The following is an 18,282-nucleotide window of genomic DNA, read 5'->3' on the forward strand; positions in this document are numbered from 1 at the left end:
GCTATTTTTAGCATTTGTCATTTCAGTGCACAAAAGCTATGCATTTGGCCCCAGGACCTCTGGTAAAGCATAGGCTGGTAGACACATACCTCAAAAACATACAGCATGGACAGTGAGCAGTAATGGGTGGAGCCAAGATGCTTCCATCAAGAGAGAAAGGCTTGGTCCCACTGTTCAGATAAGCCACAGATGTGCAGTTCAGACAGTACATGAAATTAGTGCTCAGCCCCTAGTGCCTTATACTGTATAATTTGAGACCAATGAATCTGCAAAGTATTATTAATCTTGCTATAAAATATACAGATTTTATCAACAGCAGAAGCCCAAGGGCATACCAACTAATCTGATTTAATCTCGGGTGTAGTTTCTCAAAGGAAGGAAACCCTTGTGCAAATGAAAACTAACACACAGGGCTCGCCTCCCTTCTCCCCATCCCCGAGCAGCACACTCAAGTGGTCTTGATAAAACACACAAGAACACACAGAGCTGTAGGACAAAAGGTTTTATTTTTCCAGGTGAGTGGGAGCAATCAGAACTGTGCCACTGACTCTTTGACAGCATGCTGATTTCAATCAAACAGCAGAGCTGTCCGCTGCCACCCCATCACAAAAGGAGAACCGCAGGGAGGCGGAGGGAGAGGCGGAGAGAAAGAGAAAGAGTCAAATGCAATCAGAAGCTCCTCTAATATGCACATATAAAAATAGAGCTTTTGCCTTTAGATGAAGCCAAAACAAAGGTCAAGAAGCACAATTTCCAGTTTCGTGTTGTAAGAAACTATAAGGTCACTTATAGAATCTCAACTTATTTTTTTTAACACTACATCTGCGGCATTCTGATACAAATTCAACAGAGCCTTTCAATCAGAGCCTTCAACTTGCAGCAGCTGCTTGAAATGTAAAAATGAAAAGTTATTATGAAAAAAAAGAAAAAGAAATCCAAAAAGTGCTTTTATGTTTACAATATTTACAAATATCTTGTCAAAATCGTTTAGACAATAAAATACAATGCTTAATTCTTCGACAGTAGAGCATGACATTTTTAATTGTGAATTGATTTCCTTTTTTTTTAACAACTAAAGTTCCAGTGCAGAAAATGTTTAGGTCTTCAGCATCCGTGTTGCCCATTCACAAACTTAACAATTTGTCATGACTTTTTTTTCTCGCTAATATCAATTTCAAGTATTCCTAGTGTCTTCAAATGACACACTGGTATGCACACATGAAGGCGGGTCCTCGTGTCATCTTTAACTGCATTACCCAATAATCATGGACATGAACAACCTGAATTTCTCAATTTCTGCTTGTTGTGGCAAGTTAAAAAAAAAAGAAAAAGTCACTTATCTGCCCTGCCAAATCTCAATAATTTAAGCGAAATCTTGCATATTGGACCTTTAAACTTGTTATTCACTGTCAAAGTACATCAATACTGATTGTATGCATCAAAATGGAAGATTCCTAACTATTGCTACTCTTTCATCAAACGAAAACATAAAAAAACCCAACAAAAAACAAAAACAAAGTGCAACCAACTGCTACACGTGCAACAGTGTCTCCACCATGGAAGTTACAACGGGCACATGAAGTGTGGCAAGAAAACGGATTTTACAGGACACACTTGAAAACTGGACAGATGCAGTCAACATTTTGTAACACCGCTAACAAAATAAATATGCTCAATCGCTATGCCTCTTGAAAGGGCACTCGTCGTTCTTGTTCAGACACAAGCCAACAAGCAGAGAGTCGAAGAGCTCCACAGAATAGCTCTGTGGCCGCATCGCGCTGCGCTAGGCCCTGTGTCCCCCACAGTGCTTAGACCTGTGCTGCTACGGAGAAAGTGTGTCAGCATTCTGAAATATCTATCCAAGGCCACCCACGTCCACGCTCAAAGTCCATCTGCAACCACTGCCATGAGGTCACGAGGAAAAGAAGACTCTTGGAGTACAGCTCTCATCACCAGACCGCGTGAGGGGGAAGCACAGCCGTCATCACCCGCGGCAACATGCAAGAGGATGATGGACTTGGAAATAATGTTATCTTCTTTAATTCCTCCGGAACAACATAGGAACTAATAAATACAAAAAAACCTATGAGTTTGACCTCTCCCAAGTTAGTCATCAATAACACTTTTTGTCCTTTTTGTGAGTTTGACAAAAAATAGTCTTCAAATTAAAAAAAAATATATGCCCATCCGCAGCCACACCAGTTCAAATTAAACAATAACAAAAAGACAACTTCATACTTAATTTTTTAAGGTATCCAAGGAAAAAAATATCTTCCAGAATTGTGTTGGGCGTCTAGCTTAAGCATTCTTCATGTTGTACACAGTTGTTCTTGTCACTGCCCGTTTCCTGTGGCAGTGTGCCAACAGGCTCTCCTCCACACTCCCCAGGTAGGCACAGCCAGACTGGCAGCAGAAGCTGAGGAGACTTCCAGAGCTGTAGTGCACAAAAGGTGAAGCAGGTCATCATGCGCCAGTTTGGAGAGCTCAACAGTTGGAGGAGAGGCGAGGCGAGGAGGGAAGGGGGCACTGGAGACTTCTCTCTCTCTCTCTCTCTCTCTCTGATGTCTCCCTCTCTCACATCACACACTCACAGAGTTCTGGTTTCCTTGCGCCTGGCTCCTCTCCCTCACACAAACAGTGACATGCGCGGCGCACAGTCCAACCTCCTCCAAGCAGGCTTGGATCAAGTCCCCTTTAGCTCAGGCGCTTACTCCTGCGGGGAGCTACTGTGAGTAGCAGTGTTGGACTTCCCAGATTTCCGTTCATAGTTCACAAGTCTCTGGCCAACAAGATACCTGTGGAGGACGATGGCAATGTTTTATCAATGACCACGTATGAAGAGCAAATGAAGCTAGTTGACATTGATGGTAGACATGAACTAAGTTTTCTAACACTAAATCAAGGTCAAAAATGGCCCATCAGGGTTTGTTTTTTTTGCATGCAGTATCAGTAGCAGCATGTAATGCCTCTTATTCTTATTTTTTTATTTTTTTATGATTATTGTATTTTTTATTTTATTAGTATCATTTTACCTTGCGCTTTATCTTAATGTTTTAAATGTTCTTTGACTCTAATTTAATTCCTTTTTTCTTCCATGTTTCCTTTCTTTTTTGCATTTGTTAATCTTGTGAAGCACATTGAGTTACACCTGTGTATGAAATGCGCTATACAAATAAACTTGCCTTGCCTTGCCTCTTAGTACATTGGAGTTACACTGACTTACTTGTCGTTCTTGATGTGTTCGTAAAGGCGCTTGAACTGGCGGATCTGGAAGGAGAGGATGCCCATGAGCATCACCACCATGAGCAGGAAGGGGTAGATACGCCGCTGCACCAGGTTCTCCATCTCCCGCGTCACTCCTGAGACGGCACACACACAGACAGACATACAGACACACAGACAGACAGACAGACAGACAATCAAGAACAAGGACTTCAGCATTTCATTTTAACAACCAGAAATAACAAGACAGGTCATCTGTGACAGGCACATCAATGTGGGAAACACCCAATGTAGCCTGGAGAAGAAGCACTCCACTAATTCCCCTCTGCTGAAGTATAATCAAAAATGAAAAACAAAGAGGGTGCATAACATCACAAGGTAAGACACAACGTTCTTCAGTCTCTTAAGCCTGATTCGGACGGGACTTTTATTACCTGTGGACCCCCGGTAATTTGGAATAATTACGGAGAATGTCTGAGTTCTTAGTCCTGTGCGAATGCGCCATGTCCGTGATTTGTGAGGTAATAATTCCGCCGCGAATTACCTACTGTCATTCGGCGAATCACAGATGTCCTGGGGTAAATTCATGACCCATGTCCATAGGCGTGCCCCCCCCCCCAAAAAACCTTATAATGTCTGTGAATTGAGTCAATTACAGACGCTTGCTTATCCCGTCCGAATGCTCCAAGAAAAATCACGGAGGACCGGGGGTAATTGCGAATTACCAGGGGTCCAATAGGCAATATTTATCCCGTGCGAATCGGGCTATAGTCAGTGCATACCTATTATGGGAACGATGCCTGCGGCGATGACATAGGGGACGCAGAGAGACACCAGCAGCACAGCGATGACTGGGGCCGCCAGCTTGCGGATGATGAAGTGCAGGTCAATGTTGCGGATCCCGTTGGCGTACACCTTGGAGATGGGAACATCAAAGCCCTTTGTTCAGAAAGCTGCGGCCTGCGCATCTGCTCCCTGTGACATGCATGGCTTACCACGCTGACGCGCAGACACACTGTGACTGTACTGTAGGGTCTGGGGTCCTCACTGCTGCCTATGTATTTCAGTGGCTTTTAATTGGGCATCTGTATTACATGTTTACTTTGCTTCGACATTTTTTTAAGGGCCAGCAAAGTTAACTTTTGGCAAGTTGTAGAGTGGGTGGTGAGACTACAGGTAATCCAACATTGCAATGCTCCTTGACAAATCATATTATAGTGCAAAATGATGACTTTGAACAATAGATCTGCTAGTGGCTCTGGTCTCTATGAAAAAGTAGTACAACATTTTACGTGCGCTTGTTTCAAACAAGTAGGAGAAAAATGGCTGAACAAATCACTCACCTGCTCAATCACAGTCTTCAGCCACCACTGCGGGCCCATAAGGGTAATGGCAGCAATGATTTTGGCATGCAGAACACCCAAGGCCCAGTCCTGTAGGGGTAGCAAAAGACAGACCGCAAAAAGGAAGAGAGGAGTGTTTTTAACATTTCACATCTGATATAAACATCCCACATTTGAATCCACTTACGAGGGCAATCAGTCACAAATAATATGAATCATCGTTCCAAGCACTTTCCAGTCAATGAATACTAAAAACCTAAAGGGATATGGCCAAAGCCAAGTGGCAACTACAAACATTATATATTTTTTTAGGCTTTCTGGTACGTCTGAATATTGAATATTCGTCCGTTCTCTTCAACAGCGTGGAATATCGAAAAAAAATCCGCAGCCCCTCCTCTAAACACGTACTGTAATTCTGATGGCCATGTCGATATAGAAATCAGCCGCTTGCAGGGCTTTGCTGGAAAAGCTAGTTTCAGAAAATAGGTCAAAGCAGATTACAAGGCATACAAGAAACTCCATGCCAGTAATTTCTTCAGAGAGCGATTTTGCGAGAGTGTTGCCATCATAATTTACTCTACTTGCCCTGAACCATTAAGTAATAAGTACCCCAATTTGGTAATGCACAGCTTCAATTGCCTCTAATTTTGGTAATGCACATCTGGCCCTTAGACATCCTGTCACTCATGGTTACATGCACAAACTCTTCTAAGACATCCCACCTTTAGGGTGAGAATGTCCTGTACACTCTTAGTTGTGTCACAAGGAATGTCATACACACTTTATTTTATACAGCAGACGGTTGAGACTGTGGCCACCACAATGGGGAATGAAAAGACCCTCTGGACGTTTCTACTGCACTCCCCTCATATTGTCCCCATTGTCATAACTTTGCTCCATAGCGCTGGTTAGGTCAAACTCAGATTGAACAGAACAGCAGACAGGAGACCAGCGAGACCTTCCCCAGTGATGTTTTAATTCAACAGTAAAACCTTACAAAGGACTACATTTCTGTTTCTTATATATTACATCTAATTATTATTGAGTCCTGTTCTTCAAGAAATGTCAAGTGAACAGTCCAGTTGCACTGCAAAAAATATCAACAGGCTCTGACCTGAGTGCCGAATGCAGGAACTCATTTTGTGTGCATCATGATTGACAGCTTGTTTCTTTGGGGGCTACCTTTTGTGCACATAGGGGATGCAAGCACCTTCCACATGGGATCCTCTTTTCTACGACCCTTGCTTGTTTCACGACACTGGTAAAGTTCCAACGTATTTGCACCAGTGGGGGCGTGTGTACAGTAGGACCCTACCTGCCAAGGGTAGAAGAGGGGGGTCTGGTCCAGGGGCACCCTGAGGGGTGCGACGATGACCAGCTCAAACAGCAGACCCAGCAGCAGAGGGATCACTCCTGCAAGCAGCACGGCCACGATCACGGTCTTCAGGATCTACAGGAGAGAGGTGCACTTATTATTACCCAACCAGGGAAGCCGACAGGGGTGGGGAAAAAATGGGTCGGTTATCCCAGGCCCAGGGAAAGGGGCAGGGCTGATGGTGAAAAAAAATCCCTGCTCTAATGACGGCGACAAGATACTGCATAGTGACGTAACGTAGGCCTATTTTGACACATTATTCAAACATTTAATAGCCTGTGTATGACCGTTATTATTCAAGCCTGATAGTAGAAGAAAGCCCTGAACCTGTAACACTTTCTGAGACGAGAATAACCTAATGGCTAATTATTATCATCAATGTTTTTTTTATTTTTGCAAACTCTGTCAAGCCTGAAATCAGGCATGGAGCCTGAATACTTTCACCCCTGAAGGGGGGAGAGGAGGAGGAGGGGGGTGGTGCAGAATTAGATCCCCATTACATGATATGTATTCCGTGGAGGGGCCCTTCAGATGCCTTTGTCCCGGGTGTGGTCAAAACTGTCAGCGGCCCTGCAGCCTACACAAATCATGACCGAACCGATCCGATTCTCAGTTGAGTGCCCTGCGTGGTAATACAGTGTTCTCACAGTCTAGGGCACTTGGCTGAACAATTGAGCCGAACACTTATGACTGCTCTAACAACAGCTGCTATTTATTGCAATTGCTCACTACATCTTTGCAACGTTACGTAATGTGTTTTTGTTAAGCCACTGTACTGTGCCTCAAACGTCGCACAGAAAAGAGCCATAAAAACAGACCTAAACACTGCTTGAGGTCATTATTCTTTCAAATATTTTCACAGAGGAAACAGCTACTGTTTCTTTTGCCAAGAGAGTCAGCAAACAAGAATAAATAAACCATTAAATCAAACAGATGTTTTTCATTAAAAAAAATAAACACATGAGCCCCCTAGACTGGAGCACTTCAAAACAATAGCTGAGAGCACATTTACAGTAGCTGACCAAAGCAACAGTTTAACAGTACGGTTGTACATCAGCTATGGAGACTATGCTGAACAACCCACGGGCTGCAGCAGCAAGACGAGAGAGGTCATGGGAGAAGTCAGGACAAAGAGAAGCGGAGGAGGGAGAACAGGAAAGAAAGTAAGTCGCAGTAGGTATAGACAGAGGGAGGCAGAGAGAAAGGACGACCAGGGAGGTATATAAGGTTAAGAACAAGAGTGTAGGTTGGGTCTCTGCTTTAACTGGGACAATAACAGCCGCAAACATTAGCAAATTATTGGCAGTAGTATTACTACTTCGTCTCCCTAGAAACATTTGTTGTGACAAGTCCTTACGATCCTTTAGCAAACCTACAGCCTGGGGTGAGGACATCATTAACAGGAGGAGCGGAGGAGGAAAGGGTAGAAACAGGAAGAGAGGAGGAAAGCGAAGAAACAGGAAGAGCGGAGGAGGAAAGGGAAGAAACAGGAAGAGAGGAGGAACGGGAAGAAAATCTGCAGCGTTTTGCACTACCATGAGTGTCCACTCCTGGACCTTGAGCAGGATGACGTGTCGCCCCTGAGGCATCCAGGCCAGCAGCACGGTGATGGCGCGGATGGACAGCCAGCACACGTACAGGCCGCACGCCGCCGTGTACAGCTCGTGGATCTTGGCACTGCCCGTCCAGAAGGACATCAGCCAGCGGCCAGCACACACTGCAGGACAGGAGCGGTGCAAAGGTTACGCCAGAGATTCTTTAAGTATATAGAGATATGCCAACATAATAGGCTTCTATGGGCATCTAACGTGACCAGGTTCCGGTCTGCCTAAAGGGGCGTGTCATAATGCTCCTAGAATGAATAGAATAGTCCTTAGGTCTGCCTAAAGGGGGATTCCCCCCCCCCTCCCCCTTGCAACAGTAGAACCCGGAAACAATGGGCCAGCGGAACCTCTCTCTTATCTACTCTCTCTGGTTACACGGGACGGCGCCACAAAATGCTCTATGAATAGTCAACGTGGCCAGAAAATGGATGTCCTTAGTCAAAGTATGGCCTAAGTTGAAGTTTCTTATGTATTTTTGAGGGGTTTAGCCTTGCCTGGTTAACACCAGGCCATCACAACTGAGATAGCCTGGAGGCTTCCTACGCAATTTCTCATAGGAAAGGTGTGGCTTACGATTGCCCATGGCCATACATTGGGCATATCGAATGTATCATTTGGCATATTCTTAGGCCATAGCCATTGGGCCGGTTGTATCTAGTCAAACAAAGTGCAAGCTTTCGTTTGTCAAGTAGTACGTGTCATCGCCTTCCCACCCCTCCCTGCTCTCTGATTGGCTCCCTTGCTCAGGCCCTTATTTTTGGTGGAGTCCACGATGTCTTTCAGAAAATAAACGTTCATACAAAGCAGCATGGGACTTCCCAGGCTAGCTTTAGTTCATTGATAAATAACTGTATCAATGTCAAACGAATTACAAAAAAAACAGTGTGTAAAGCTGTCAGGTTAACAATGTGATTGTCTTCCAACCCACCTGGTAGAGTGAGGCACACAAGGCTGGCCAAAAGCAGAGTCACGCACATGAACACAATCAGCAGGACAATCTAGAGAATAAAAAACAACAAACACAGCTCATTATTCCACACATGGCCTGGTATTTCAAACATGACCAAAAGCTGAAGGGGGGAATAAAGTCACCTCAGTGGGTGTCAAGAGAACAGAAATGTGTCTGATTTGAAATAAAGAACAACATTGATTGGTTAACAAAGTGGCAGCTGACCCGGAGGGGGAATTTCATTGGCCGATGGTATGGCTGGAAGCCGACGGGGCCGCCCTGTTGCAGGATGGCCTGGTGGGCCGCGTGCAGGCCCTCTCCCACCACGGGGATGGCGTTGTTGTTGTTGTTGTTGCGCGCCTGCTGGTTGTTGTTGGCATTGTTGTCGTTCTCCTCCTGATCCCCCAGCAGGTAGGAGTGGAGGTCCCTGTGCCACGGGGATGAGGAGAACAGAGAGGAGGTAGGAGGTAAGCGGATAGGAAAGGCGCAGGGTTAGGGATGCAAATTATCGATTAATTCATTAATCACTAGTTGATAGTCTTATTGATCGACTTACGATTAACTGATAAGCTGCGTTTTCCCCCCGAAATCTCGATGTTTCTCAGAAAAAAACTACAAATTCTAAACATTTTCATTAAAAATTTAGATAAAATACCACATTTAAATGAATTCTATTGCAATTCTTTAATCCAAAGGTGATTTACACATTCCCACTATTCACACCCCTCTTCACACACACTCTTCACATGCCCATTTCACCTGGGTCTCTTGTCAATTGAATTGTGGATTAATTGCGATTAATGCTTTTAATCGATTAAATCATTGATCGATTAATCGTTTGCATCCCTACGCAGGGTCAATTAGTAAAAAAGGAATCAGCTGGCACCGGCACTGTTGGGACAGTGGGTATAATAATAACAACTCCTCTAACAGCCTGGGTTTCAGCCTGCAGCAGGTACGGACAAAAGGTCAGACACAAGCACACCTGTGGAGCTATGGATTTCCATGAGGCAGACACACGGTCGATTGCTTTCATCACCTTGCCGAGCGAATGCTTTGTGAATGCTCTGCTGCTGCCTTTTATCCCTGGGCCTCCAAAAAACTGTCTTTCTTCCCCCCACTTATAATTCAGTGTGGCAGGTAGCGAAGCCCTTACACGAATAACTGTCCTGGCAGAAAACATGCTGCTGGGGCGATGCTAACCATTCCATCCTGCTATTCAGGTTAGCACATCAGCAGGGCTGTCACGCAACTCTCTTCACAGATTCCCTAAAAAGTCCTTCCTGCAAAAAAAACAAAAAAAAACTGCTTCTGTTCGGAGGCTGTGCTCTGGCAGGCATGGAGAGGAATTCTAGATGTTCAGACGGAATGCATTGCTGACCCTATTAAGAATATCCACTGTTCACCAGCCAAGGTTTAACGGGCCCATCCATTCCTTTTATTGCCAATTCACTGTGAGAACGAGAATTTTTGGAGACGACTGTGCTGCTACTGCTGCATATTTCCAGCTCTTTAGATTATATATTGTGAATATTCACAAAGCGATACCTTACTATAACTTTGTGGGGATGACTGAGGTCATACAGCTCTGTACAACACTAACAGAGAAGTTTAAAAAAAAAAAAAGTATGCAGCAACCCATCCATCTTTTCTTGGATACGTGCTGAATTAATTTGTCAAGGCTTGAAGAAAGCAACCGTTCTCCCCGTGTGACACACTCTGGGCTTGCTTTTAAGCACCGCTGGCTTCTGGGTGGCCATTTTGTATCGGATTAATCCTGGCCTCAATGCTGCAGCTGAACATACACATGAGGACTCCTGGCCTGAGATGCCTAGTTGCCACATTAAGCCATCACCAGATGACAGATCTGTCTGTTAGCCGACACAGACATATTCATATATGGGACATATTATGACCCACTACACAGCTTTGGCCGTGCAGATCCAGGCTACAGCAACTTAAAATTCCCCTCAACATTACACTATGACTCCTACTGAAATGCTCCAGTCATACCTCTGCTTGGCCAACTATACTGCCGTGCAAAACAAGAACGCAGTAACTCAAAATGGTCGGAAAAAAAAATTATGGGTTTTAAAATGGGTATGGGAAATGGGTTTTAAACTACCTCATTTGTCTTGTGTCAAAAAATGGTGGTCCAACACCGTCCCGATTTGGAGAAAACTAATTTTGAAAGTGCAAAAATGACCAAAAAAAAGTTACTGCGGTGTTGGATTAAAGGTTACGTCGTACAAAACAAAAACGCAGTAAGTCGGCGAGTTACTGCTGCACGTTCCAATGGGACTGGTTTGGGAGTAGACAGTAACACTAGCCAAGAACGCAGTAACTCCTGCAGTAACTCAATTTTGTGGCAGTAATACCAGCTAAGAATGCAGTAACTCTGTTTTTTGTGGCAAAAAGACACATACATGTTGTTTCTGGGTTTTTTTTGTGTGCATTAAATTTCTATCCTAAAAAAGCATTACCAGGAAGTGTCACCACCAATTTACCGACAACACATTTGTCACGCCATATGGGAAACTTTGAAGCCTTTTTTCTCAGTTTGCAGTTTTCAGAGTTACTGCGTTCTTAGATTGTAGGGCAGTATACAGCAAGTAGATTACCAAACAAGGTGTATTTTTATTTTTTCAACTACACCACGCAAGCTCTGGCCAATGCATAACATCTCATTACATAGACTTTTATTCTGTAAGTCAGCGTGGAGTTCCAATCACTTGACAAGGCTATGGCCTCTTTGAAATGGGGGAAATATTATATTTTCATTAGCGCCTAATGCCTATGGAGGAAAGTGCTCTCTCCCACCTCTTGAAATATCAAAGCGGATGCTAAACAAGCATTGTGGCCATACTCTGTGTTAAAGATGGCCTCTCAACGTCATTTGATTAATATTGCTGTGTTCCCCATTGTTATTGAATGTGTTACGCGTTGGTCCTGTTTTAAAAAACGTTCTGGTTGCTTTGTTTCAAGCCGTTTTTGAAAGCCAGCAAGGTGGCTTGTGGAGAAACGAGAGGGTGTTCCGTGTTTCTCGTGGAAATGCGTCTCTGATTGGCTCACTCTTCCAGCTCTCGTGGAAATGCGTCTCTGATTGGCTCAGTCCTCCTGTTCTTGGAGAGAATGTAATGGGAAACAGAGTCGCCACTTCCCCGGGTGGTACTGCACTATAGGGGCGCCAACGGAGGCGTGCATGCTCCATTCAGGGCTGTGCTCTTTCGACAGCGACCCCTAGGGGAGCTGCAGGCATGGAGCAACCAGAGTGGACTTGCTCTATGGATGAGGCTTTGTGCTGTGTGTGTACCTGAGAGTAGCAACCAGCTGATAGCTAAGCTAAGCTAGATTTCGGGCCACCAGACGTTGCTTGTATTGAAAACAAGCAGAAAAAAATTACTCGACATGTTTTTAGAAAAATGGGTCGACATAAACCTTTGTGGCCAACGCCTTCTTTCGACGTGACGAAACACAGAAAGGCTTTCGTGATTCGCTCGTTTCTCTGCATTATTTATGTCAATTGGGAAACACCAGGAAACACAGCCAGGCGAGGTGACGCACCGCTATGAGAGCCTTGCAAGTGAGTTTGACTTGGGCTGACCGTCCGATCTTCAAAAGGAGTGAGTAAAATTGTGTTTAATCGGAAGTTGGCCTTTAAGCATTTTCGTTGGAACATGGCCACTGGCCGATTATTAGCGATAAATGTGAGAAATGCCCCGATGTTCCGATTTCAAGAACAGAACAACTTAATGTCGTTGCAAAACCCAACTAACTGCGAGTTCTGTCGTGGCACAATGCAGTTAGACAAACGCGATTAGACAACAACAACAACAACAACAACAACAAAAAACCCCAACCCAAGCTAACGTACAGGAGGTATCCGGCAGTGACGGTCCAGGCCCTGACGAGGCCCTTGAGCCACTGGCGCGTGTGTCCCTGCTCCAGCAGAGCCGGCAGCACCACCTGCAGCAGCAGCAGCTCCAGGGACAGCTCGCTCACCGGCGCATCACTGAGGGCAAAGGGGAACAACACATGAGAGCCGTTAGAGGCCGCTCTCTGGCCTCGAGACACTCTGGAGGGAACGACAGATGAAGGTGAGGAAGGGAGGAAGGAGGGGTGGGGGAGAGAGAGAGAGAGAGAGAGAGAGAGAGAGAGAGAGAGAGAGAGAGAGAGAGAGAGAGAGAGAGAAGGGTGCAGGGATGAGACACAGGGAGAGTTGAAGGAGGGGAAAGGGCGGTTAGTTTGAGGACAGTGGGCAGACAAAACACAAGGGATATATATGCATGTAAATTACCACTTTGTGGCTTGTCATTAGATAAGCAGAACACTAGTAAAATAACGTTTCATCTGTTGCTTAAGCGGAGGCTAATCTACATTAGAACAGGACAGACAACAATGAAATTACATTCCCATGGCCTCAGCCATCACACACACACACACACACACACACACACACACACACACACACACACACACACACACACACACACACACACACACACACACACACACACACACACACACACACACACACACACACACACACACACACACACACACACACACACCTAACGCGCCGCAAAAGAGCAAGAGCATGTTATCACAACCCCCGAACCAAGACACCGAACACAATGAAAACCGGGCAAATTAAGAGCAAGTGATGAGCGCTCCTCTTCAGCGAGGGACGGGAGGCTGCATTAGCATGCGAGGGAGGCGGCCCCCTGGGAGACGGCCCCGGGGGGAATGCCGTCATCGCCTGCAATACCTGGCCGGGCTGATGTAACCCACCGCTCATCCATCGCACATCATCACGCTCATCCTCACCTCACGTGCCCCAAAACTGCCGCAGGCACAGTCGCGACAGCAGACACCACCACCATCACAAACACTAACCAACTAACCACCGCTGCCGCCAACTCCCAACCCCCTTCTAGCCACAAACAAACAAACAGACGCACACACAACTTACACCCACCCTTCCACCCACGCACAAACAAACAAGTACAATGGGGTTTGTTGCTATGGTTATGGTGGAGGAGGGATACACACCTGTACAGCATTACGTTGTATGGCAGGAAGGAGGGAAGCAGGTGCTTGATTATGCGGATGGGAAGCCACAGCATCAGAAGAACAATGGATCCAAACACCACCTGCAGAAACACGCACACACAAACCCCGACGGTTGGCCCTCTTTGTTTTGCATCCTCATTGCTTGCATGACTGCACTGTGCTCACTGACTAATGACATATTGGGCTGGGCCAGTTCTTTACTCACCACAGACAAAATGAACCTTCTCAGGTGTCTGTATATTGGCAGGTGAATCATCTCTTGTACTGGATTGAAATCGGGGTCATTTAAGTTTCGGAGAAACCACAACACACCAGGCCTGAGCACCTAAATAATATAACAAACATAGGGGAGGAAAATAAAAAGATTTTCAGGTTCAATGCAAGTGTGAAAATACTGACTTCTCAGCATGTCTCTGCTCTGTGCACAGTACTGAGGCATTTCACAGGGTGTATTGGTAGCCTGGTTGCTACCAGACCTCTGCGTGTGTGCTCTGGAGCCCCCTGGTGGCGCTCAACACACACGGAGGTCTGGGAGCATGTAGCAGGATTCCATTTCTCCAGTCAAAAAATAAGTGGAGCATTTATTGCTTCAATATCAATGGCAGCTCGCATTGAGGAGTCACTGGACACATGATAGACTATATTGACGCTTTAGAGATCAACAGAAAACGTTTTTGAAGGATTTTTTTATATCGAAGCAATAAATGCTCTGATTATTTTTGGACTGGAGAAATGGAATCCTGCTACATGCTCCCAGACCTAGTAGTGAAGCTCACAAAGCTGCATAGAACTACACGTCGGGCAAGAGCCAGGCAAGTGTATTGGTGCTCACCTCACGCAACAGGAGGATGAAAGAGGCAAAGTAGAAGACGTAGACCATTCCAACGAGCCAGTGGAGGAACATGGTTGTTCCCGGGGCGGACTCAAAACTCAGCTCTCTGTCCTTTAAGGAAGCATCAAACATCTCCTGCCACACACACACATACAAACAAACAGGTTGAGTTGGAGAGGTGTCTCAATTCACAATTCTTAACATTTTGCGAGACGTAATTTGTGGGCTTCAACGTACCAGGGAGCAGATATCCAACCACCACCCACAGATAAGAGGGAAGACACCAATCTCCACCACTACGAGCAGCGACACCTAGGGATGGACATGACAAATGGTGACTCCATGGCAGTGCAGAATAGAGTAGAAGAGTAGAGTACTTTTATTAACCCTGAGGGAATTTTAGGTGTCCAACAGCTTACATGGATACGCAAATACAAGACATACACAAAGACCTAATAAACATTATTACACATTGCAGTAAACATATAGCAAAAATTTGAGTATAGCAAAATGCCTTACATCAGTTAACATACACACACCCACGCACACACACAAATACAAAACATACACTCAGACCTACGTACACATTACTGCACATTGCAGTAAACATATAGCACACATTTAGTACAGCTGTCAGCCTTCCAACAGTTCACACACACACACACACACACACACACACACACACACACACACACACACACACACACACACACACACACACACACACACACACACACACACACACACACACACACACACACACACACACACACACACACACACACACACACACACACACACACAGGAGTAAAAGTGATTGTTCTCTAATTACTACAATGGCATTTCTCATGTCACATGTGTAGAGAATGTGTATGCTGATTATTTACCTTTACAACAATGTAGCACACTCCTAATAACCGCCGAGATCTTTGGAATCTCACCAATGCTGCTAATCCCTGGGATTTTCGCATAAGGAAAGTAATACCCTACATCATTCCGAGACCTCTAATCTGGTGTACAAAGGGCAACATCCAGAACAAGCAAGAAATATACATCTGCCATCATATTTCCACAGTGGTCAGTATCTCAAAAGAACTTGAAATGTACATCACTGGTTTGCAATCTCTCTAATGTAGGAATTTCTGATCTCTGTATTCATACATTGTGCCTTCAATCAGATGTAAGCAGGAGATTTTGTGAACAGGCTGCATTGACCTGCTTTGTCAATCACTTTAATATGACCATTAAGACTATTACATACTTTGTGTGTGCATGTGTGAGCTTTCGGGCGTGTCTAATGTACACCGTTTCAACTGTTCAGTTATATGCCAGGTTTTTTTGTATACTGCAAAAAGGATACATGGCACACAATGAGAGTGATGGCGAGGAGCACGTATCCAACAATGGTCGTGATGAGCCCCTCGAAATGCGATGCCTTGACCTACAGGAGAGACAACAACAAGAAAAGAAGAATATGTTTAGACGCTGTTACATATTACATATGTGGTGCTAATGCTGGGCTGTCCGTTGTGCATATACTCAAAGCTGTTTATGTGTAAATATAACAGATTAAGCAAGAAGAGGTTGATCTTGTATTCAGTAGGTCGGCTAGTCGTCACTATCGTGTTGCAAATGTATCGCCATGTTGAAATTGGGAAAATATTTACATCAGTGCCGACGGGAGGAAGATGATCTATTTAGCTTTATGTCGTTAAAAAGTTAGCCAAACTGCACCAAACTTCCCGTGGTCCTAGGTAGTATTCCTCTCTTCCACCACATGAAATATCAAAGCCGGCATTGTTGTCCTGGTTTGTGTTTACATGAAGTTTGGTCATAACCATATCCCAACAACTTATTTTGACATTCTTACAATGCCACTTCACATAGTTAAACATAAAATCATTTAAATTGCATTTAAATAAGGCCAAAACTACGCAATTCAACAATGATTCTCCTGTGCTTTCCCCCAAATGAATATGGCGGGCGCCTGATTTTGGTGGAAACGTGAGAAATGCCCACAAGTCCGACTTAGTGAATAACAAAATGCCTAGGCTAAATGTCAATTCTATCACACAGTGAAAACAAGTGGTGCAGACCATTATACAGAACAACAATGTTACTCACATATTCCTCAAAGCCAAGGCCCACCACAGAAAAATGTCCAATGTGATAGGGACAAAACGCTGAAAAAGAGAAAACAAATATTCATACAATGTCTCCATATACAGGCAAGAGAAATGTGTTAAACATTAAATGCATTTAACTCAAAACACACTTACCAAACACCAGAATAAAGAGTGTGTTCAGCGAGACCACCCAGAACACATGTTCCTGGAAAAAAACATGAAAAAAAGAGGCTGCAATCAGCAACCCATTTCAAACAGTCCATTCAAACTATGAATATGAATTCATAACCGATTAAAACCAATTACTGTGCAGATCTCGGATCCATATAGATACATACCAAGAACACCAAGGACCCATCCAGTCCCAGCATCTATTTGACAAACAAGGGGCTTGTGATTAGATATTGTTAAATTAACATATTACAAATTATTTCACCAACAATAAAACATTTTACACGGTGCATATTTAGTCTGGCAATTCATAACTCAACACTGAGTAAAACTGAAAGTACATCACAAAAATGAGTCCACATATTGTGAAGGAAAGACAACCCATCATAGTCATATCTGCCTTCACTTGGCCGATATAAAATATGGATAGAGGAAAGTGCTCTTAGCCATAACAGCCAAAGTAAGGTCTGCCAGCCATCTTACCCTTTCCCAGGTGAGCTCCTCTGCTGCTCTGTCCCACTCCAGGGCGTTCCAGTTCATATCATCTAACACACAGACATACAGAGACACAGAGAGAGAGAGACAGAGAGACACAGAGAGAGACACACAGAGAGAGAGACAGACACACACACACACACACACACACACACACACACACACACACACACACACACACACACACACACACACACAATCAGTTTCCTGCACCCACACACCAAACATGTCAAGCAACATTTGTACAACTGCTCTTTGATAACCTTTGATTTAAATTGATTGTGCAAACCACACAAAAACTTACAAGGAAATAAATTATCATACATTTTCATGTTACACTGTTACACTGACAAGCTGTTGGACTTGCTCAATTTGCCAATCAAAACTACTGAGACGAGCACCTGCATCCCACACTAAAAAGACAATGACAATCTACCCCAGTGACCGGTGAACAGCCGTATATCTGTAATTTATGGACTTTTTGTACTTTATGTTATGGCACACGTTCCTCACACAAGTTACTACTACAGTCTTGTACTCCTCGCACTGAATTAGGGAAAACAGGCTTTTCTTTTTATGCCCCATATCTATGGAATGAGTTGCAGAAGATATTATGTATGGACTCTCTGCCCTCATTAGAGACTTTTAAGAGGGAAATTAATACAGTATACACAGAGGAGTGTCATTGTTTCTGACTATGCAGCACATAGGCTACTTTTTATCTCAAAATACGTTTTATGTAAACTTATTCTTCTTAATGTGTTTTTTGTACATTTATTTTCCTTTTTGTCTATGTGTTTGTCTGTGTCTGTAACTATATGTATGCTGCCATTTTGACCAGGACTCCCTGGCAGAAGAGACTGTAGTCTCAATGGGACAATCCTGGCTAAATAAAGGATAAATGAAATGAAAAGGAAATGTATCCTGGCCTCGAAATCGTCTTTCCCATCACCAGCCAATACGGCTAGTAGATGTTAATCCAGCCAAACACACACTCACGTCACCACCAGTCAAAGTGGCTAGTAAGTTATCGTTTCTACCAGCCAGAGGGAGATGATAGAGCCCTGACCGAATCTACCCAAACGGTAACTG

The 18,282-nt window shown here is 44.3% G+C and overlaps 1 protein-coding gene across 2 annotated transcripts in view; it reads right to left on the bottom strand.

Annotated features, from left to right (window-relative positions):
• Positions 1-487: 487 nt before the first annotated feature.
• Positions 488-18,282, bottom strand: part of marchf6 (membrane-associated ring finger (C3HC4) 6) — a 28,540-nt gene continuing 10,745 nt past the window's right edge. The window contains exons 8-26 of one of the 2 annotated variants that reach the window (XM_063219023.1): positions 17,179-17,240; positions 16,863-16,895; positions 16,678-16,729; positions 16,523-16,581; positions 15,759-15,839; positions 15,286-15,354; positions 14,636-14,710; positions 14,399-14,533; positions 13,772-13,891; positions 13,546-13,646; positions 12,368-12,505; positions 8,719-8,920; positions 8,473-8,542; positions 7,476-7,657; positions 5,881-6,015; positions 4,566-4,655; positions 4,005-4,137; positions 3,224-3,359; positions 488-2,795 (exon numbers count right to left, since the gene is read on the bottom strand). In XM_063219023.1, the coding sequence (XP_063075093.1) occupies positions 2,708-2,795; positions 3,224-3,359; positions 4,005-4,137; positions 4,566-4,655; positions 5,881-6,015; positions 7,476-7,657; positions 8,473-8,542; positions 8,719-8,920; positions 12,368-12,505; positions 13,546-13,646; positions 13,772-13,891; positions 14,399-14,533; positions 14,636-14,710; positions 15,286-15,354; positions 15,759-15,839; positions 16,523-16,581; positions 16,678-16,729; positions 16,863-16,895; positions 17,179-17,240 (1,961 nt within the window). In that variant the 3' untranslated portion in view covers positions 488-2,707. Of the gene's footprint in view, positions 2,796-3,223; positions 3,360-4,004; positions 4,138-4,565; positions 4,656-5,880; positions 6,016-7,475; positions 7,658-8,472; positions 8,543-8,718; positions 8,921-12,367; positions 12,569-13,545; positions 13,647-13,771; positions 13,892-14,398; positions 14,534-14,635; positions 14,711-15,285; positions 15,355-15,758; positions 15,840-16,522; positions 16,582-16,677; positions 16,730-16,862; positions 16,896-17,178; positions 17,241-18,282 lie in introns of both variants that reach the window. The other variant, XM_063219022.1, reaches the window with a different exon arrangement.

This window comes from Engraulis encrasicolus, chromosome 16, assembly GCF_034702125.1.
Source record: "Engraulis encrasicolus isolate BLACKSEA-1 chromosome 16, IST_EnEncr_1.0, whole genome shotgun sequence".
Lineage (NCBI taxonomy): Eukaryota > Metazoa > Chordata > Actinopteri > Clupeiformes > Engraulidae > Engraulis > Engraulis encrasicolus.